The sequence below is a fragment of the Paramisgurnus dabryanus genome, chromosome 23 (assembly GCF_030506205.2).
Source record: "Paramisgurnus dabryanus chromosome 23, PD_genome_1.1, whole genome shotgun sequence".
Taxonomy (NCBI): domain Eukaryota; kingdom Metazoa; phylum Chordata; class Actinopteri; order Cypriniformes; family Cobitidae; genus Paramisgurnus; species Paramisgurnus dabryanus.
In genome coordinates this window covers 24,373,703-24,388,710 of record NC_133359.1, presented here as the reverse complement: position 1 = coordinate 24,388,710, position 15,008 = coordinate 24,373,703, and the positions used below count along the sequence as shown (strand labels likewise).

Below are 15,008 nucleotides of genomic sequence, written 5' to 3'. Positions count from 1 at the left end.
AGGTTTAGTTTCTACTGGGCTACTGTATCACTGAATTTATATGAAAATATCTTATGGCCCCCACAGTCACCAATAGAGCATCTTTGGGATGTGGTGGAACGTTAGCTTCGTGCCCTGGATGTGCATCCCACAAATCTCCATCAACTGCAAGACGCTATCCTATCAATATGGGCCAACATTTCTAAAGAAGACTTTCAGTACCCTGTTAAATCAATGCTATGTAGAATTAAGGCAGTTCTGAAGGCAAAAGGGGGTCGAACACAGTATTAGTATGGTGTTCCTAATAATCCTTTAGGTGAGTGTATATTAAACCCAAGACAACAAAGCCTAAAAAGGCAGTGCCCAAAAAGAAATAAAGCAGCTTTACAGAGTTTATTTCATTAAAAGACTCTTTTAAGAGCCACCCACCAGTTCATAAAGGAGAAGTGTTTCAGTGTTTTTGAAATTATACTTTATTTTTCAACCAGATTATTATTAAAGATGTAATTCAAGTGCACTACGTTTATCTTATTACAAAAGTATTTTGTGACCTTCTGATTCCTTTAAGTTCCATATGAATATTGATCAAATGTACTTTCTAATGCACTGTAAGTCGTCTTGGACATAAAGCGTCTGCCAAATATATTTTAACCCTTTGATGCACAAGCTATGCAAACTCATTCTAATGCACAACATAGGTCGAAAGTGACCCGTATTCATTTTCGATGCTATTTTATGCATGGCTGGGTAATTGCGTGCTTTATCTTTGAAAATCAGTTTACTTCTGCGCTTCAAATTCCATAATCTATGAATTCCATATTTCATGAATGTTCAAAATATCTTACTTTTAATGACCACAAATTATAACACATTATTACAAATTCATATTTTACAATTATTACAAATTATTACACAAATTACTGACATGCCTTGGTCAAAAATGAAGCATGTATCAGCATAATCATTTTAAAATGTAAGATATGTATATTTGTCACACACATTATACACATACATCACTGAAAACCAAATAACGCTGAAATTAAACTGTAGTGAATTGTGGTGAATGTGACTGAATAAATGAAAACTAAGACAAAATAAAATCACAGCACATGGGTACAGCACCATCTCAGAATGCCATCTCAGTGTATCACTGATTCTTGAGAGTCGGGACAAAACAGGTTTTAAAAAACTGTTTTTTAAAATACACACTATATCAATTAAAGTTATATGTTTCTGCAGAGAAAGGTCTTAGCTATTTAACCATGTAAAGGAACAGGTTCTAAATAAAACACATTTTTTAAAAATAAACATGTTTCCCTTCAGAACTGGATTTTTGTCAACTCCATCAGACACACTAAAAAGTATAAAAATTTAAATTCTTTCAATCCAACCAGAATCTAAAGTTCTCAAGTATATTGTTATAGTGTTTAGTTACTCTGATATGTAAAAAAATACAATATATAAACTTAGGTTGTGATTCCACACTATTCTGAAAACTCAGATTTCTAAATATTAGCATTTGCAAACATTGATTTTAACTTTAATATTGTAAAAACAATTTCCTTAAATAAATACAACATAAGAGATGGTAGATCAGATGGTACTTTATTACAAAAACAACATAAACTGAAGAAAGAATTATTTTCCCTAAAAGATTAACAAAAAATACATCCAACGCTGTTGGAAAATCTGACGGTGTTGACAGAAAATCTGACGGTGTTGACAAAAAACTGATGGTGTTGACAAAAAATATGTGTGCATTGCTGATTATTGAACAGATGTGCTCTTCAAACACTACTACTAAAACTACTCATTGTTATTAGAGTAATTACTGTAAAGCAATCTATAATAAAGATATTGCACATACACCGTTTCCTACTATCAAAAAAAGAACAATAAGGGAAACCAGGGGCCCTCCTCCGCCTCTGTTTTCATTTCACTTGGGTGTGTTGGATGTATGATTGCCCTGCATCATATATATATACATATATATATACACACTCACCGGCCACTTTATTAGGTACACCTGTCCAACTGCGCGTTAATGCAAATTTCTAATCAGCCAATCACATGGCAGCAACTCAATGCATTTAGGCATGTAGACATGGTCAAGACGATCTGCTGCAGTTCAAACCGAGCGTCAGAATGGGGAAGAACGGTGAATTAAGTGACTTTGAAAGTGGCATGGTTGTTGGTGCCAAACGGGCTGGTCTGAGTATTTCAGAAACTGCTGATCTATTGGGAATTTCACACACATCCATCTCTAGGGTTTACAGAGAATGGTCCAAAAAAGAGAAAATATCCAGTGAGTGGCAGTTTTGTGGGTGCAACATTCAGATGGTAGAGTCAGAATTTGGCGTCAACAACATGAAAGCATGGATCCATCCTGCCTTGTATCAACGGATCAGGCTGCTGGTGGTGGTGTTGTAATGGTGTGGAGATATTTTCTTGCCACACTTTGGGCCCATTAGTACCAATTGAGCATCGTGTATTGTTTCTGACCATGTTCAGTGCAAATCATCTAAGACTAGTTTCTTGAACGTGACAAAGAGTTCACTGTACTCAAATGGCCACCACAGTCACCAGATCTCAAACCAATAGAGCATCTTTGGGATGTGGTGGAACGGGAGCTTCGTGCCCTGGATGCAGCTGACAAATCTGCAACAACTGCGTGATGTTATCATGGCAATATGGACCAAAATCTCTGAGGAATGTTTCCAGTACCTTGTTGAATCTGTGCCACGAAGGATTAAGGCAGTTCTGAAAGCAAAAGGGGGTCCAACCCGGTACTAGTAAGGTGTACATAATAAAGTGGCCGGTGAGTGTGTGTGTGTATATATATATATATATATATATATATATATATATATATATATATATATATATAAGTTGCATGTTACACAATAACAAGCAGACCACTGCCTGCCTATTCTTTACAAGTCAGTATGGTTAAATAATGTAATGCATGCTATATGTGCATTTATGTGTAAATAAAACCCTGAAATAATGGTTTAATCCTTCACTATATTCACAAATAATATTATAATCGCACATTAAGCGGTTATTGGTGGATCTGTCAACTCCATCAGCTTACAGGTCAACTCCGTCAGATACATAGAACCTGGCGGAGTTGACGTCTGACGGAGTTGACATAAGGGCATGTATTTTCCCTCCAAAACATGTATTGTACACTGCAGCTAGGTACTTTTTCCTCAGTTGCTAGCTGTCCCAATAACCTCACTATAATGCTTAAATTCAATCCACTATGGTTTAAAAAAAGTATCTTAACAGAAAGATGGTGTTGACATGGTACAGCTGTGACCATAGGAATATTCACATTGTTTGTTTAATATATATAACAAATGTAAACATAACAGAGAATGTGTGGTAGTGCTGCATTCACCACAGGCAGGGAGATGAAAAAGGGTCCTCAGGGATATAGCTGACCTGAATTTCCTGATTTAAATAGCTTTATAAAAAAAATCTGACGGAGTTGACAGAAACTGAGGACACAACTTTAATAGGTAGATTTTTATGGAAAATATTGTTTGATGTTCACTTCATGCATTGTTTTTTATATTTATACCCCTTATTTTTTAGTGGATATATATGTTTTCACAATTGTAGAGCTTTTTTAAAGTTTTTTTGGGATGATTAATATTGTGACCTCATGCTGAGGACAAGTGCAATAACATGGACCTTCTAACCACAGACCACACATTTAAAAAAAAATCCCCCCAAAAATAAAAAAGTTTATTCTAAAAATCAGATTGGTATATACAAATCCTATAGATTTAACTTTGTAATTATGTCAATCATGATTAGTTTCATAAATTTTGCTATAAATGAGACTTTTCTAAATGGGACATGTTTTGTCCCGACTCTCAAGAATCAGTGGTATAAATACGCCACACAAATGACAACCACACGTTTGTGCTCCTTGTGTACATTCATGATAACAACAAAACTTTGTGCTTTTGTCAAATAAATAAGATAAACAAGGTGCGCTTTCAGAAAATCCAGAAAAAAACATGTTACAAAAATTAATACAGCACCACCCAAACAGGAAAGCCTGAAATGTCTACTTTTAAACAAACTAACTACAATCAAAAAAAAAATATTATCTGTTTATGCAATCTCTGTGAAAGTAAAGAGAGGTAGCGACCGTTTCGTCTGTATGACCCTATTATCTCCAATGAGATCCCACCCACAGACAGTACAGGCTATTCATGTGAAAATAAATAACTATGCAAACGTCATTAACACGTGCAAACAATGACAAACAAAACATTAAGTATCATCAGATTTAGACTTTAATGCGTGTTTGGATGATATCATTATATACACACACGTAAGGAAGATCTTCAGTTGGGTCTGGACAGTGAGGAAGACTGAGGAAGAGTTTATCTTTACCTCAGAAAAGCATTGTAACTCTGGATCCAGTAGCTTTTCAAAATGCAGCCAGTGACAAGCAAGTAATTTTTCTCAGTTACATTCGCTATCATGGTGTCCTTGGTGGCAACTTTTAGTTAAGCTCCTTTTAAACGTTGTACTACAGGATATTTTAACTGTGTGCTGTAATGTGATTCCAAGATAACATTGTACTATTGTTGACAAGCGAGTGATGCAAGCTTAAAGAATCACACTTGTTATTACATTGTAAAATAACAGAAGTTAAATAATCTGACAATGGGCATCTGATTCACTGTATACTGTACATCTAGCACTGAAAGTGTAACTGTGGTCTTTATTGCAGAAAGCGATATTCAAATCAGACCATAGAGCTCAGGAGCTTCAGTCATTAAGTCTCTTAAGTCTCTTTTTAGTCCCTAAAATGCACTAAAAGCACTCAACTTTAAACAAAGCATCTAAATTCAGTCTAGGAATCAGCCCGTTACCGGATTTGCTTCAGCCCTGATCTCATCAGCAATGTCATTCAAATGTAATGGTGCTAATCCAGTCATCAAAACTGTATCGCCCATACATTCAAATGCATAGAGACAAAGGCACAATTGTGCCTTGAGCTTAGCAATCACCTTTAACTTAGCACTCTTCCCAATGGTCAAGAAGAGCATAAAGACAAAATGTTAATGTCTTAGCCACCTGGGCTGCCTGACTTGATTGTAGAATGTCATAATCTTTACCTGAAGATGTAAAACACACTGTACATCACTTTTTCAGTTTATATACTATTACATTGGAACACAGGATTTATACATTTTATACATTTGTAATCTTACACAGGTTTCGAACCCTGGTTTACTGTGTAAAAAGTCTGACACACCACCGCTGCACCACTTAAGGGCTCGCTATAGTTGTGCGTAGGTCCTACGGGGTAACCGCGATGGTGACAGTTTTCATTTAAACTTTTTATACAAAGAAGAAGTTTGGCAAGTTGACCCACAAACGAAGTTGAAACAGCAACTTTTTGTCTATGATTTGAGAAGACCAGCAATGATGGGAGTAAATAAACAGCGAGTTTTGTTGCAGTTTGAGTTAGAAACTATTTGTTTTTGGTTATATAGGTTGTTTATATAAGTATACAGATATGACTTCTTAAAAGTGCCTTGACCCTTATTTGTTTGGATTATATTTTTAGCTATAATTTAAATTAAACACAAATAAAACAAGTACATTTCCCTCTAACATTCCTGCATGAAAGGCTCATCATGCGGCTCATTATGCAAATCTTTGTTTCCTGAGGTGTCAATCACAGATTATTCAGCAGCTTTCACACCTCCTCGCATATGGCCTTTCTCAGCAAATAGTGTCTTAGAAATAGTTAATCAAAATATTGTTTTATGTGAATGAATAGGCAGAATGATTTTCACATCATTTTGAAGAAAAAAACTCTAGACTACTAGATCCTGTTTTAAAAAGTCTTGGGAGAATATTTTTAATATGGGTTTTGTAGACTTTAAAACCATGCATAAACATTTTTCTCTCAAAAATACAAACATCTGCATACATGCTGCTAATATTATATTGTATCTCAGTTTGTGCTGAACAGTGTTATGAGACTTTTGCCATCATTAGGTTTTAAGCAAATGATCAAAGCACAAGGTCAAAACTTCTCAAGGGGGCCATTAAACTTAAAGACCCCAGAGGGTCAAATTTATGTGTATAAAAATCTACATTTGATACTTGTTTAGATTTAGATTATATTGTACACTACTTTATTATTAACATTTGTCTTTAAGTCTCCTCAACATCATTATTTTAGCACAACATTCCTCATTGAGGCATTGGGGGGTTGAGGATTTCATCTCCTCATGTGTGACTGACATTAATATTCATGACCATTGACACCCCCTCTACATGTTGCTTTTACACAAAAAACGATAAAAAAAAAAATCACACTTCAATAAAACAGCAGCAATACATCAAAAATGTAAGAAAGCATTAATCACAATTATCCATTATCATTCTCAACATATTTTGGTCAGCCCAGTAATAATGAGATTAACTTTTTACATTACTAAAAAATTATGAAAGATCCATTATATTATTGAAGCACATAATGGAAACGTTAACCAACTAGAGTCTAACGATTTATGCTGTATGTGAATAAAACATACTAATAATCAAACCCATAGTTAAAAACAGAAAAAAAACTTTTTTTTTATAATTTAAACCAAAATGGATGCTCATTTATCTGATAAAGTGGGTGGCTCTTAAAAGAGCCTTTGTGGTGTCGAAAGCTTCAACAGATTTATTTGGAGCTGGTGTACTTGGTGACGGCCTTTGTTCCCTCAGACACGGCGTGTTTGGCGAGTTCACCGGGCAGCAGCAGACGCACGGCGGTCTGGATCTCTCTCGATGAGATGGTGGAGCGCTTGTTGTAGTGAGCGAGACGAGAGGACTCACCGGCGATACGCTCGAAAATATCATTGACGAAAGAGTTCATGATGCCCATGGCCTTAGAGGAAATCCCGGTGTCAGGATGAACCTGCTTCAGGACCTTGTAGACGTAGATAGCATAGCTCTCCTTCCTGGACCTCTTGCGCTTCTTACCACCCTTGACAGCGGTTTTAGTGACGGCCTTCTTGGACCCCTTCTTAGGTGCGGACTTCGCTGGCTCAGGCATGATCACTCACGACAGAAATCAAAGTGTGTACCGATCTGTTCTGGGAAAGAAGTATTTATTCTCTATTCATGCTAATTTTCAAAGACTACAGGCTCACGGTGCTGATTGGGTGTCTTCATTGGACAAATACCATGAATGGATTTCATTGGTGTGGTTAAGACGTGAGCGAGCCAATCAAAGTGGCTAAAACGGAAGCCCCACCCACAGCCTAATGTTTGAATTTAATACACCCATGTATTGTAGTGTGGTTTTACTTTCCCGCTCTTTTTAAAATACAATTTCATTAAAGTTCCTTTGGTAATTGAATGCGGAAATTTAAGGCACGGTTTAGTTATTTATTTTACAGGAAAACGTTTATTAAACGAATACAAGCAAGCTCTTCACATATGCAAGCACGTAAAAGCAGTATATAACATTACTAAGAGTTTTTTGAAAACAATTTAGTTGTTTAAATAGATTTCACAAAGTAGCTCATGTTCCATTTATCTTCCGAATAAAAACAATAACACGGGCTTTAAAAACAACTAATACAAACTGGATGCTCATTTATCTGATAAAGTGGCATAAAAATACAAATACTTTTTTTAGATTTTCTTTCAAAAATAAATAATAGGTTCTATTAATTGTAGTATGAAAAATTATGTTTACAGCCTCTTAGATTATAACTTTCTATTTCGGGAGTACAAACCGCCAAATTAAGGTATCAGTATTTAGCTAGTTAGTTTATAATCAAACAATACTCCATCGTAAAAACTTATTTGCAAAAAACACAACACAGTAGTACTGCATAGACTTCGTCTCTTTATGTGATAATGTGGGTGGCTCTTAAAAGAGCCGTTTGGGTTTCCGTAGAACTGAAGCTTAACCTCCGAAACCGTACAGAGTGCGACCCTGACGCTTCAGAGCATAGACGACATCCATGGCGGTAACGGTCTTTCTCTTGGCGTGTTCAGTGTAGGTGACGGCGTCACGAATAACGTTCTCCAAAAACACCTTCAGCACACCGCGAGTCTCCTCATAGATCAGACCGGAGATACGCTTGACTCCACCACGACGAGCGAGACGCCGGATGGCGGGTTTGGTGATTCCCTGGATGTTATCACGCAAAACCTTGCGATGACGCTTAGCGCCTCCTTTGCCGAGTCCTTTACCGCCTTTGCCTCTTCCTGACATGATTTCAATCAGCAAAACAGAGAGTAAACTTGTGGAGAAGTGAAACAGGTCTTTAAAGCTGCCTACAGGACCTAGTAGAAACACGCAGCAATAAAGGCGGCGCTTTGTGCGGGGTCACAGTTAAGCCCCCCCCGAACCTTTTCTTCTTCTTCTTCTTTTCCATTATATTGGCAACCGCACTTAACAGTGCATTACTGCCATCTTCAGGTAGCATGGAGCTTGGACCAGAAACCTTTCTTTCTCTTAACCTTTCTAACCCCCCTCCCAAGTAAAAAAATAAATTAATAAAATAAAAAATAATATACAAATAAAATAAAATTAAACACAAAACACCCTTTTAACCTCCTGAATTCCTTTCCCTGACTCTCTCTATACTTCATCCACTACTTCATTCTATAATCCTATCCATATTTTAATCCTACACTATCTTCATTTAATCAGTACTATTCAAAAACTGAAACAACACATCAACCGTACTACTTCCTATATCTAGATCTAATATATTCTTTACTGTTAATTCTTTCCCTTCATTGTTCCACACTCCTTCTCTTAACACTTTTCTTTCTTCATCATATCCATTACAACTCATAATCACATGTTCTACTGTTTCACTCTGTCCACATTTCTCACACAAACCCGTTGGGTGCTTAGCTATTAAATGCAATGTTTTATTCAAACCTGTATGCCCCACTCTCAATCTCGTAAATATACTTTCCTCTCTTCTATTTCTCCCTCTTTTCCTACCTTTTTCCACTTTCTCTTGTATTGCATATAAATGTCTTCCTCTACTCTCATTATCCCAATATTGTTGCCACTTTTCAAACACTTTCTCTTTTATTACTGATTTTATTTCTTTTATACTATGTGGTATCTCAATTTGTGGTATCATCTCATCATTTACTGCTTGCTTAGCTAACTTATGTGCTTCTTCATTACCTTTAATTCCTACATGTGCTGGTACCCACATAAACTGTACTTCTATCTTGCTTTGCCTCAACTCATAAAGATTTTGAAAAATTTCCATGATTAAATCCGGCCTTGATTCTGATTTTTTATTTTCAATACTGACTATTGCTGAATATGAATCTGAACATATAACTGCATTTTTTATTTCCCTTTCCTTATCTACTTGCACTGCCAACAGCATAGCCATTAGCTCACCTGTATATACTGAAATTTGGTCACTAATTCTAATTTTTTTTTCCTCAACATTAACTTTGGCACATTGACTGCCACTCCTACTCTTCTTCCTTTCTTGGATGCATCTGTGTATATCTGTACACTGTCCTCATACGTACTACTTAAATATTTTTTTGCTCTTATTACTTCCATCTCATAATCTCTTTCACTTTGTCTTATCTTCAGTAATGTTAAGTCTACTACTGGCTGAGGGAGAATCCATATTGGGATATTTGGATATATCACTCTGGGTACACATCTATAATTGTTAATCCCCATCTCCTTAATGTCATTTTCTACCACCCATCCAAAACTCTTATATTTCTTCATTCCTTTTTCCCAACATACCCTTAGAATTTTCCTTGTTGGGTGTACCTCATTTTGACAATTCAAATTTGTCCAATACACATTTGTCTTCTCATATTAAGCGGCATTTCATGTGTTTCTACTTGCATTGCTGCAATAGGTGTTGTTGGATAAGCTCCACAACAGATTCTCAATGCCTGCGCTTGAATTCTATCCAATTTCTCGTGTTTTTGCCCCCATCCCATATGCTATACTTCCATAATCTAGTACAGATCTTATCATTGCTATACTGTTTGGAGCGCCCCTCTATCTGCTCCCCACTCTGCCATACACTTAAATACATTTAAGACTCCCCGAACGTTTTAGAATTTTAGTCCATTATTGCCTGTTCTGATCAGACAACTTTTAAACGTTTAATTTAGAAAATTGTATAGCAATTATATAAAGCTGTGCGTGTGGAGTGGTTTTTAATTGAAATGAGTGATGTGCATTCTTTTCATAAACCTGGTTCATATAACAGTGATGTTATTAAAATGTCCTATGTTCTATCATTTTACCTTTAAAACATCAAAAAACATTAAGACAATTAAAGTAATTTTATATTTATTAATGAACCTACAATTAAAGAAACACAGTAACGTGTAGTGTGACTAAATATTGTGAGAAATCTCTCGTTCAGTGGAATTGTGGTGGCCCTTAAAAGAGCCTTTATGTTGATGCGGATGATGTTGAGTTTAGGCGCGTTCACCACGAATGCGGCGGGCCAGTTGGATGTCTTTGGGCATGATGGTGACCCTCTTGGCGTGGATGGCGCACAGGTTGGTGTCCTCAAACAGACCAACCAAATAAGCTTCGCTGGACTCCTGCAGGGCCATGACGGCGGAGCTCTGGAAGCGCAGATCAGTCTTGAAGTCCTGGGCGATTTCTCTCACCAGACGCTGGAAAGGCAGCTTACGGATCAACAGCTCAGTGGACTTCTGATAGCGGCGGATTTCTCTCAGCGCTACGGTACCGGGCCTGTAACGATGAGGCTTCTTCACACCGCCGGTAGCTGGGGCGCTCTTACGGGCAGCTTTAGTAGCGAGCTGCTTCCTGGGCGCTTTGCCTCCGGTGGATTTACGAGCGGTCTGCTTTGTTCTTGCCATGACTGAAGTTAAACTCTTCTCCTTGCGACACAAAATGTAGAAACGGTCTCTTAAGGCTGACTTTAAAGACAGGTCGACCGTGACCTCAGAGGGCGGCGACAGTGTATTGGCATATGATTGGCTAGTGTGTAACGTTAGCGTAGACAGAAGCCAATGGTGGTGCGTCTCGTGTTTTTAAACAAGCAGAAGGCGCAATTTTGAGTTTCCCGCTCGAAATCTTTTGTCTTATTCCACCTCACCTAAAGGCAGTTGTTCAAGCTGTATTTGTGTAACGATATCGTTAATAAAGTTTAAATACTGTCAAATACTTTAATGTTCTGTAAAGATTTCTTTAAAATACATACTCAAACCAGCCACCACCAGACGACTTGTCAGTAGTCAAAATTTAGGCATACATTGACCTGCATATCTCTGTAATCTTGCGCCACCACTGTATGTGAATCTTAAGAAACCATTTATTCTTCATTGTTTTAAGTGTGTTATAAATGTTTGTGTCGCGAAACTGTATGACGCTTTAGAAGTGATTAAAAAAAGTTGCCTACTCTGAATAAAGCATTTGGTTTTGCAAAACTAGGAAGTTTATTCCCCATGTTATTAAACGTAAACAGACCAATAATTTAACGAAATTCCTCCTTTTTAGTTCAGGTGGGTGGCTCTTAAAAGAGCCTTTTGTTTCGGTTTGGAAAACTGGACAGTTTATTTTGCTTTAGCGGGCTTCTCGGTCTTCTTTGGCAGCAACACAGCCTGAATGTTGGGCAACACACCGCCCTGAGCGATGGTCACGCGCCCCAAGAGTTTGTTCAACTCCTCGTCGTTACGCACTGCCAGCTGTAAATGGCGGGGAATGATGCGAGTCTTCTTGTTGTCACGAGCGGCGTTTCCAGCCAACTCCAGGATCTCAGCAGTAAGATACTCGAGCACAGCGGCGAGATAAACTGGAGCTCCAGCACCGACGCGCTCTGCGTAGTTACCCTTGCGAAGAAGTCTGTGAACACGGCCGACGGGAAATTGAAGCCCGGCCCTGGATGAACGAGTCTTAGCCTTTGCTCTGGCTTTACCACCGGTTTTGCCTCTGCCGCTCATTTTCGTTATAAGAGTTTGCTGCTTTCTAGAAGAAATATACAGGTTAACGCTAGTCAACGCGCTATTTAAACATGCTTGCCTCTCGCCGATTGGTTAGAGTCTTTAGAAAGTTTAAACCAATCACTGAACTTTCCTCTAAATGCCTACGCCCAGACTTTCTTTATCCGTCTCGGTCTTTATTTGCATATTTGGCAGACTTTTTAGTCCAAAGCGACCTACAGTGTATTAAAGTATATATATATATATATATATTTTTTTTTCAGTATGCATGAGGATTCGTTTTATGAAGGGATAATGTAAATGGTTTAATAGAAAAGTTGTCATATTAATAATGCCACACACAACTTGAATCAGATCTCTCAGGTAATGATCTAGCGACTTCAGACCCCTATAGCAATTTATATATAAAAACAGCGACTTTAGTTGAGTTGTTGTGTCTATACTGCACAGCAAAGGCGACAACTTGCTATAAGTGGTTTACCGAAATTTAGCGACTCTCTAAACAGATTACTTTTGTTACTTTACACGGAAAATAGTTGATAACGCTGCGGTCAAATTATGAATACAAGCATAATAAGTTACAGATAATATTGAAACACTGCCCTTTCATGAATTAGTGGGTGGCTCTTAAAAGAGCCTTTGAGTGTAAAAAAATAAAACAAAGAGTTGCTTTATTTCTTTTTGGGTGCTGCCTTTTTAGGCTTAGCTGCTTTGGGCTTTGTCGTCTTGGGTTTAGCAGCCTTTGCTTTTTTGGGGCTCTTCGCTGCTTTCTTAGGAGCCGCTGGCTTCTTTGCTTTCTTGGGGCTCTTTGTTGTCTTTTTAGCGGCGCTGGCAACTGGTTTCTTCACTTTCTTGGGTGATTTCTTAGCGGCGGTCTTCTTTGTCGCTGCAGTCTTGGGCTTCTTGGCAGCGGCGGGTTTCTTGGCTGCGGGCTTCTTTGCTTTAGGAGCGGCTTTCTTCGCAGACTTCTTCTTGGTCTCTGCTTGCTGCTTGTTCAGTTTAAAAGACCCGGAAGCGCCGGTCCCTTTAATCTGGACAAGAGTGCCTTTAGTGACCAGGTTCTTGATGGCGATCTTGACGCGGGCGTTTTTCTTCTCCACGTCGTAGCCACCGGCAGCGAGCGCTTTCTTCAGTGCAGCGAGAGAGACACCGTTCCTCTCCTTGGAAGCCGAAACAGCTTTGACGATGAGGTCACCCACGCTTGGTCCCGTTTTCTTTGCTTTAGCAGCGGATTTCTTCTTGGGTGCTTTGGCCGGGGTGGCGGCAGCAACTGGAGCGGTTTCAGCCATTTCTCTGAGCGGATCTGGATTATCAAACAGTCAACACGAGTTCAGCAATTCCGTGGAGATCGTCAGAGGGCGCGGCGCTTTTACTCAGCACATGAGAACCATATAGACTCAACCGGGGCAGTTCGGTGTCTGCGCGCCTTCACGAGCCGCTGGCTTGTGTTTTCTCCTTTAACATTTATAATATAACTGGAGTGTTTTAACACATTGGCGCGATAATAACAATGTAGACCGAAAGCAGAGGTTCAGAGCTTTATCTTGAAACTGAAACATGCGTGAACAAAACATTTATTTTGTCATATTCACATAAAATCCAAGACCAACATAAGCCACCATATAAAGCTGCGTATGATAATCATGAGTTTTTCTCGTTTAATATTTGGTGACATGTCGAGCGCGTCTTCTGTGTTTTCAACAGACACTTGGAAAATCTCTTGAATTAATCGAACATCACTGACGGACTTGTTATGTGTCCTAAATAGTGGTTAGTTTGATCATCTTGTAACACACGAGGCGTAGCTGTTTCTTTGTGACTGAAAGGCTTGGTCCACGGCTACAATTAGAAGCTGACAAAATATTTTACGACGTCACACATTTCTTGCTTTTGTTTATAACGTTGTTACATCTGAACACATAAAAGAATGACATAAAATCCATTACATACTGGTGACTATGAAATATTAAAATACGTACACTTTGCAATGGGTGTAGAGATCTCAGTTACAACCGAGCCTCCAATTCTATAAAGCTTATTAAGGCAATGATAGTTTATTTTTTAACACAATAGTACAAGTAATTTCATTTAAATAATTAAATATATAAACAAATAAGCTTATAAACAATACTTATGAAACAATGTTAAATATATAGAAGGCAATTTTCCGTACAGGGATCTGATTGATTCAGGACTAGGCCGTTATATTACGACATTTAAAACGTTTTTAGAAACAAACCTTACGAAAAACAACGTTGTTGAGCATCTTTGGACAAAACAGTGGCACTGATATATGTAAAGTTATGTCAGTGCATGGTGTTTTAAATTAAAGCAGCCCAAGCATGCATTTTGGTCTGGGGTTAGCATAAATCCTGTCAGGGTCAACTGCTTCATAATGTATTAAACAAAAACATGAACAATTAAAATCAAATAAATGTATATTAACTGAAGATAGTGCAGTGCAGTGCTGTCCGTTGATGTCTTGGCTGGATTCATCCTTCATGATAACATAAAAACACAACCGTCCAAAATCAGTCATGTTGCATTCAGCTTTGTTACACATTATTAGCCTATATCAAGATTGAAGAAAAATAAATGTCCATTCACTTATTAGATTTATATTTTTGTTGATTTGCATCATAATCATTGGGAAAAGAAACAGATTGAATTGACTGTACTGTCTGCGACTTGACAATCACTGGAAAAAACAAATTATACAGTCTTAGTTGACATTGTTGGTTTCTTTCACATCAATGTGTTCCCCCTAAAAGCTGTAAAACTGGTCTTTTTTCAGTATTGAAAAGGCACCCATTTTAATTGTATATCTAACCCCTTAACTGGCACAAATTCCTTTTGAGTGGTACACTTTCAAATTAATATAACTCTGGCATTTTTTTGTCTAGAAGCCTAATCTTGGTCTTGTTTTAAGGAAGACAATTGAAGGTTTAACACAGAAGTATCTATAGGTGAAAATATGAAATAAATAAAAAATGTTATAGCCGTTTAAATCTATTTTAATAAAAAAAAAAACATTTAAAAAATTTAAGGTTTCACAA

At 37.6% G+C, this 15,008-nt stretch overlaps 5 protein-coding genes across 5 annotated transcripts; all 5 read right to left on the bottom strand.

Moving 5' to 3' along the window:
• Positions 1–6,012: 6,012 nt before the first annotated feature.
• On the bottom strand, positions 6,013–7,066 carry LOC135781068 (histone H2B-like). The gene has a single exon (XM_065291383.2). It carries the CDS (start codon positions 7,064–7,066, stop codon positions 6,692–6,694), a length of 375 nt encoding a protein of 124 aa, XP_065147455.1. The 3' UTR covers positions 6,013–6,691.
• Positions 7,067–7,580: 514 nt separating this feature from the next.
• LOC141281492 (histone H4) lies at positions 7,581–8,242 on the bottom strand. Its single transcript, XM_073813283.1, has one exon. It carries the CDS (start codon positions 8,237–8,239, stop codon positions 7,928–7,930), a length of 312 nt encoding a protein of 103 aa, XP_073669384.1. The 5' UTR covers positions 8,240–8,242; the 3' UTR covers positions 7,581–7,927.
• A 2,204-nt stretch (positions 8,243–10,446) lies between these two features.
• LOC135781038 (histone H3) lies at positions 10,447–10,983 on the bottom strand. Its single transcript, XM_065291351.2, has one exon. It carries the CDS (start codon positions 10,867–10,869, stop codon positions 10,459–10,461), a length of 411 nt encoding a protein of 136 aa, XP_065147423.1. The 5' UTR covers positions 10,870–10,983; the 3' UTR covers positions 10,447–10,458.
• A 441-nt stretch (positions 10,984–11,424) lies between these two features.
• Positions 11,425–11,955, bottom strand: LOC135781015 (histone H2A-like). The gene has a single exon (XM_073813281.1). The coding sequence runs from the start codon at positions 11,950–11,952 to the stop codon at positions 11,566–11,568; it is 387 nt and encodes a 128-aa protein (XP_073669382.1). The 5' UTR covers positions 11,953–11,955; the 3' UTR covers positions 11,425–11,565.
• Positions 11,956–12,511: 556 nt separating this feature from the next.
• On the bottom strand, positions 12,512–13,813 carry LOC135781029 (histone H1-like). The gene has a single exon (XM_065291341.2). It carries the CDS (start codon positions 13,239–13,241, stop codon positions 12,624–12,626), a length of 618 nt encoding a protein of 205 aa, XP_065147413.1. The 5' UTR covers positions 13,242–13,813; the 3' UTR covers positions 12,512–12,623.
• Positions 13,814–15,008: the final 1,195 nt, after the last annotated feature.